The sequence below is a fragment of the Lithobates pipiens genome, unplaced genomic scaffold (genome assembly GCF_037356315.1).
Source record: "Lithobates pipiens isolate NorthernLeopardFrog02 unplaced genomic scaffold, aLitPip1_a1.2 Scaffold_30, whole genome shotgun sequence".
Classification (NCBI taxonomy): domain Eukaryota; kingdom Metazoa; phylum Chordata; class Amphibia; order Anura; family Ranidae; genus Lithobates; species Lithobates pipiens.
The window spans coordinates 56,810,336-56,817,095 of record NW_027507791.1 but is presented as its reverse complement, the minus strand read 5'-3'; the positions used below and the strand labels follow the sequence as shown (position 1 = coordinate 56,817,095).

The 6,760-nt window shown below is 38.5% G+C and overlaps 1 protein-coding gene across 2 annotated transcripts; it reads left to right on the top strand.

The window, feature by feature from the left end:
* Positions 1-290: 290 nt before the first annotated feature.
* LOC143942871 (olfactory receptor 5G9-like) lies at positions 291-6,264 on the top strand. Of its 2 annotated transcripts, none has more exons than XM_077464274.1 (2): positions 291-407; positions 2,556-6,264. In XM_077464274.1, exon 2 carries the CDS (start codon positions 2,916-2,918, stop codon positions 3,894-3,896), a length of 981 nt encoding a protein of 326 aa, XP_077320400.1. In that variant the 5' UTR covers positions 291-407; positions 2,556-2,915; the 3' UTR covers positions 3,897-6,264. The 2 variants fall into 2 exon arrangements, with proteins under 2 accessions (XP_077320400.1, XP_077320401.1); XM_077464275.1 differs by having other exon boundaries at positions 2,456-6,264.
* The last annotated feature ends 496 nt before the right edge of the window (positions 6,265-6,760 follow it).

Below are 6,760 nucleotides of genomic sequence, written 5' to 3'. Positions count from 1 at the left end.
AAAATGCAGGAGGAAATAAAAAAAAAAAAGTCAAGTACATTACTAGATGTCTACAATTTAGCTGTAAAACTAATAACAAAAATATAAAGTTTAATTTGAGATTTATATATAATATTTTACATATTAAGAAGCATAAACAGGCACACATTTCACAAAAGACCAGAACTGTTCCATCTGGGAGAAGCTAAAATTAAATAAACAATTTTCAGTCTCCATGCCAAGCTGAGGGACCAAAATATGTTTGTTACAACATATATATAAAAAGCACCTTCAATACTCCTAGTGTCTTTCACTCTAAAAAAATAAAAAATCAACCCCTCTTTTCCCACCAGAATGATAATTTGATGGATGCTGAGAAATGTTGGGAGGGTTAAATATTTGATTTTGATCTGCTACTGCCTAGTCAGGTAAGGTACAAAATTATATAATTTAAATATATAGATCATATATTATTCTAATATTTTTTTTTAATCTGACCTTAATAAATAAAAGGATTTTTTTCAATGGCCTACCAAAAAATAGTTATAGGTATAAACCACATTTGATTTGTGCATGGTCACATTTGCAACTGTTCGGCCAACATTTCCATTCAGAAAAGTCAGGTCGTATTAACATTTGGATGCATCATGAATCATTTGAAGGTTCAGATAGATGTCCATTCTGGCAATCAGTCTAACAAAGGTGGATGCCTAGACTATACATGCCAGATCTAGGGATCTGGGTCAAGGTTGCAGCCACTTCCTTTTATGTCTTTTACATTTTTTCTACATTGAGCAGTTATTACGAGGGTAACTAAATCACACTCAATGGCCAACCAATAAGTGAACGGGTTGGATGCCCAAATGGTTTTCACCCCAAGAACCTATATGAGTCCGTGGCTGATGGGTCATTCTTTCTTGGTGCCCTTTTGTGTGTCTGGGGGAGGAATTTACCAACCGTACTTAGGTACAGATTACAGCCATGATAAAGAAGCCCTAAATAAACTCTTGAAGAAGCAGAATTTGTTTCCGAAAAACATGTAGGGAGAGATCTGAATTTAGCATACCTAATATTTTGTTGACAGATTGAGTCATAGGACTATATGAGTGAATGGATTAATATTAGGATGGCTAATGCCGTGTACACACGGTCGGACTATCCGGCAGAAAAGGTCCGCCGGAATCATTTCATCGGATATTCCAATCGTGTGTGGGCTGCATCTGACTTTTTCTTTCTAAAATTCTGACGAACCTAAAAATAGAACATGTTTTAAATCTTTCCGACGGAATCCATTTCTATCTGGAAAAACATTCGTCTGTATGCTGTTCCGACGGACCAAAAACATTGCAAGGGCAGCTATTGGCTACTGGCTACTGAACTTCCTTTTTCTAGTCCCGTCGTACGTGTTGTACATCACCGTGTTCTAAACAATCGGACTTTGTTGTGCTCGTGTGCAGGCAAGTCCATTTCAGTGGAACTCCGTCTAAAAAACCATCAGAGTTTATTCTGATGGAAAAAACTGTCGTGTGTATGCGGCATAATGGGTGCTGGAGGGAGAAAACCATATGTATTGGGTCTTGACAATGTATATAACTGTTATTGTGAGCAATATTTTGGTTTATGTAAAAATTTTAGTATATCTCTTGGCAAAGCCATTTTAGGGGGGTTGGATTATGTGGGGGAGGTTAAGGTTACATTTGTATTTCTGTGCTCGGATTGAGGAGATTCACCACTCTTAGTTACAAAGTAGGTGAGGTTGAAAAAAGACACAAGTCCATAAAGTCCAATCTATTTTTTGCACTCTGTTTTTCATGATGACTATTGTCACCCAGGCTCAAAGTCAGGGAAAAGCAAACATTTTACAAGTGTTCCCCAGAACAGAAGGTAAGAGGAAATCTTCAAATGAGGTCATCTGTTCTGAGGGCACATGTCTAAAGCCTAGTACACACGATCCGAAAATTGGAAGAAAAATACCGATCATAAAATAATCTGATCATTAGTGCACAGCTTTCGAGATGCGATAAGGACAGTTTATCCAAAATTAACCCCAAGGGACAAACAATACCAGATTGTATGGTTTTCTTTAATCAGTACAGTATTCGTCCAAGAAAAATCAGGAGGAGAGCAAGACCAGACATGCTCATAAATGAAAGAATACATTACAATACAATACAATACAACACCTTACAACACATCCGAAGTTGTATTCTTTCGTAAGAGAATTTTCGTAAGTTGAATAACTTCTTAATTTTCGATATGAGTCTAATATGAAAAAAGGTCCGATATTCTCATTGTGTGTACCAGGCTTAAGAGGGGAATTTCGTATTTGTAATTGTATTTGTTTCACATATCTTTATTTGGATATTCACATAAAGTTTCGCTTTCATGCATCATTCACTTTTACATTGGATGTCATGTTTATATTGGATGTCACACGTTTGGACTTTATATTATTGAAATTTTTTCCCTGTTTTAGGGTTTATATGGGATTTTATAATTTTCACTATACTATATATGTCACTATATATACTTTTTTGAGTGATTCGTATAACATATTTATTTCACTTTTATTTTAGCGCTGCACTTTGCTTTACAAATACGTTTTTCCATTACACCTTTAGTGCTTGCTGCTAATATTTGGACAATGCGGTATATATATTTGCTTTGTTCTATTTCTTAAGAGGGGAATTTCCTTCACTTTGAAAGATTTCCTCTAATATGCGTTTCCTTCTCTGGAACATGAAGTGCATGTAAATTTCCTCAATTGTACAAAAACAGCAAAACAATTAGCTGGTGGGGGATCTAACCCTTCCTTACTTGATCCAAAATTAAAAAATGCTTTGGCTATACATACACTTTATGAATATGTGTTTTCATTAAAGGGAGGTTTTCCTACAAATTTATTTACAAATATAAATTTTATTGTCTTGTTACAAATGTCTCTTGCAAGACATGATCTGAAGGTTATGGAAGAAAACAACCAAACATCTCAAGAAAGGTTTATCCTCCTCGGACTATCTAATGTCCCATACCTACAAGTCATCTGTTTCCTTGTGTTCCTTCTGATGTACATAATAACATTGTCAGGAAATCTTCTACTGATCATTGTGGTGAGGATCAACCCAAAGCTACAGACCCCCATGTACTTCTTCCTGAGTAATCTCTCCATTATTGACATCTTTTTCTCGTCTTCCATCGTTCCCAAACTTCTCATAAACACTCTGGCCATAGATAAAAGTATCTCCTTGATAGGATGTGCATTACAAATGTACTTCAGTTTATCTTTAGGAGCAACAGAGTGTGTTATACTAGCCGTCATGGCGTATGACAGGTTTGCTGCCATCTGTAGACCACTGCACTACAACACCATCATGAACAAGGCGTTGTGTTTCAGTTTAGCTGCAGGTTCATGGAGTATTTGCTTCCTAAACTCCGCCATGCACGTTGTCCTCACCTTCCGACTCCCCTACTGCAAGTCCCACCATGTCAAACACTTTTTCTGTGAGATGCCTCCTTTCTTTCGAATGTCTTGCCGAAATACTTTGTTCAATGAGATGCTGATGTATATTGGAGCAGGTATTATTGTCATGTGTTCTTTCTGCTTGACTCTAATTTCATACATCCACATCATCTCCACCATCATGAAGATCCGTTCCTCCCATGGAAGACACAAAGCTTTCTCCACATGTGCTTCTCATCTGACTGTGGTGAGTCTTTACTATGGGACCCTCATGTTTATGTATATGAGACCCCGCTCTACTTATTCTGCAGAAATAGACAAAACTGTGTCCATTCTCTATACAGCTGTGACACCAATGTTGAACCCCATCATTTACAGTATGAGGAACAAGGATGTCAAAGACACAATAACAAAACAAAGAAAACAAGAAATAAAGACCTTCAATGGAAAAGGCTAATTAGAGACAATGCATTTTATCTTTTTCTTTATTTGTAAGTAAAGTTGTTTTAAAAAGTATATAAGGAGAATGTAGTATACACTGCATATACAGTAGGTATAGAGTACAGGTATATCTAGGGCATAGAAGGTAAGAGGAATACCTCACTAATGCCTACGACCAAATGGCTGTGACAGAGGCAAGAGTGACAAAGGAGCACAGGAAGGTGAGCATACCATGCCAAGGAGAATGGTAAGGTAGGAGTTACGTAGGAGTGCTTCTGCTAGAAGAGTCCTTCAGGTGCTATATGCATTCAATAACATCCAAGTTAGCAGGATAGCAATCTGACAGGCACTTGAGCAGCATTTGCAGAGAGAAGCATGCTCTGGATAGACTAAGATATGTAGAGAAAGGAGCTTCTAAGGGCAGTTGTCAGCAATTTTTTTAAAAGCAACTGTTAAAAACACTTACAGCATTAGAGTAAACAGGTTTATCATTGTATGAAGTCCTCCTGAGAGGAGGAGAAAGATGGCCACTGCACTTCCTGCAACCACCATGGAACACAGAGGAGTAGAAGTGACGTCAGCAAGGGGGAGGTGACCCCTTGCTGATGTCACTTATGCCTCCCCCTTTGTTCCACAGTGATTTCAGGAAGCGTGGCAGCCATCTTGCTCCTCCAGACCTTCTGTTCCTATAGCTGCTGGTTGGCAAAGTGACAGACAAGACCATTTCAGGAGGACTTCATGCATTGATGAGCATGTTAACTCTGTAATGCTGTAAGTGTTTTAGCCATTGCTTTTAAAAAAAATTGCTGACATACTGCACTTAGAAGCGCCTTTTTCTGCATATCTATATAGTTGGGCCAAGGGATGCCTTGTACAGAAACATGGTCCGTTCATCCTGCATGAGTAAGGTGACAGTTACTCTTTATTGTGGCAGCATGGCTTGATATTTATTTAAAAATGTATGCAACAAAATCCTCTAATTTCCATGTTAAGATAAATATTTAATATTATATATAAACTAGCTGGATTGGCCGCTGATTGAATGTTTTATCGTTCAGATAAAACTATGGTGTTCTTTCCATTAAAAAGTGGGGGAACGGTATATAACAATGACTAGACCTTGATAATTTTAATGGTTATCTTTGCAGGGGATATACAGATCTGCTATTGCTGCCAGTACAGCTGTAGCAGAGTGCCCCATTTCTTACCATGCAAAGATGCAGGCGGTGGCTCCATTAACTCTTTTTTTACCACAATCTTCTGAGATCCCACAAACCCTTGGGCTCCTGGACATGCTCAGGGGGTATACATTGCTCTCAGGTGCTCAGAGAGACTACGCCTGATGAAATAGCAGTAAGTGGCCATGATTGTGAACTGTCCCCAAGTGCCTGGTCCTCCACTATTAAACCTGGTATGTGGGCAGCGAGGTTGGATCAGAATGGCATGCACCTTCCAAAAAAGACCTGGTCCTTGCAAAGAGCACTGTTCCAACTGTGCTTGGAGTGCTGAGCCTAAGGTGTGGTGGTTCTTTGCCTGCTGCCGTTTGTCTGTGTATATTAAGCAGAAAGTCTTCCAGCCACTTACCCGTGGAGCTGGTCCTGAGATCTCTCCAACGGCCCATCTGGATTAACAGAAACATTCTGCCTCCATGTGAGAGAGCAATGTGTACTGCAGTATTTATTGTTTAGTGATTCTATTATACAATTCATTCCACTGAATGTCTCATGGACTGTAATGTGCTGCCACCTAGAACCCTTAGTGGAAAATTGCTCCTATGCAGCTCCTGCTATTGCAGTAGTTTCTGCATCCTTTGCACACTGTTCTGTAATTATTGCATGCCATGTGACCATTCTACTCTGTTGACATTGTCAATTTATTCTGCATTTTTTTAGTAAATGTGTCGCCAAGTGAAAGCTAACCTTTTTACGAACATTTGGCAGATCAAGCATCCCGTTACTCTGCTACTGCAACCACTTTTTTTTACAGGCTTACTGAAGCTCATTAGAATGATCAGAAAAGACTAGAACTGTGCCAGGGTAAAATTCTAAGAAGTTATTTACAAGTTCTCAATTCACAGGAAAATACTCTTCCCTTCCCTTAGTGTTGTTCCAGGTTATCACTAATAAACTAAAAAAGACAAAAATGATGATGCTCCCATACTACCCTACTGACATGATAAATAAATAAATATATATATATAACTAAGAATTGTCAAGACAAAGTCCAATAAGAGACCATAAGCCAGTCTATGAAGAATCCATACAATAGATAAATGGACCATGGAATGGATACATGTTTCAGAGCATGCTGCCCCTTTGTCAAGCCACTTGATAAAGGGGTAGTATACACTGAAATGTGTTGCCTGCATGGCCAGCCCATACCGTTTCTTCACATGTGCTCTTGGCAGTGGCTGACGCCACTCACTCTCACTGACAGCTCAGGATCAAGTGCGCCAGTACTGGCTTTTCATGGACTGCTGGCTTAATATGAACTTTGGACTATTGCTTTGTTTCACTTCTGTGTTTTTCTGGAAAACATTCCCGTTCATGTTCATTTATTATACAGTATCTGACAAAAGTGAGTTCACCCCTCACATTTTTGTAAATCATTTATTCTATCTTTTTCATGTGACAACACTGAAGAAATTAAACTTTGCTACAATGTAAAGTAGTGAGTGTACAGCTTGTATAACAGTGTAAATTTGCAGTCCTCTCAAAATAACCCAACACAAAGCCAATATTGTTTGAACCATTGGCAACAAAAGTGAGGAACTTAGAAAACAACACCAAAGCTGAGGGGCCAAATGTGTGTTATATAATGGAGTATCTTACTCTAGTTGCCCTGGACTCAACAAATTGCACCTAATCCATTCTTGTTATA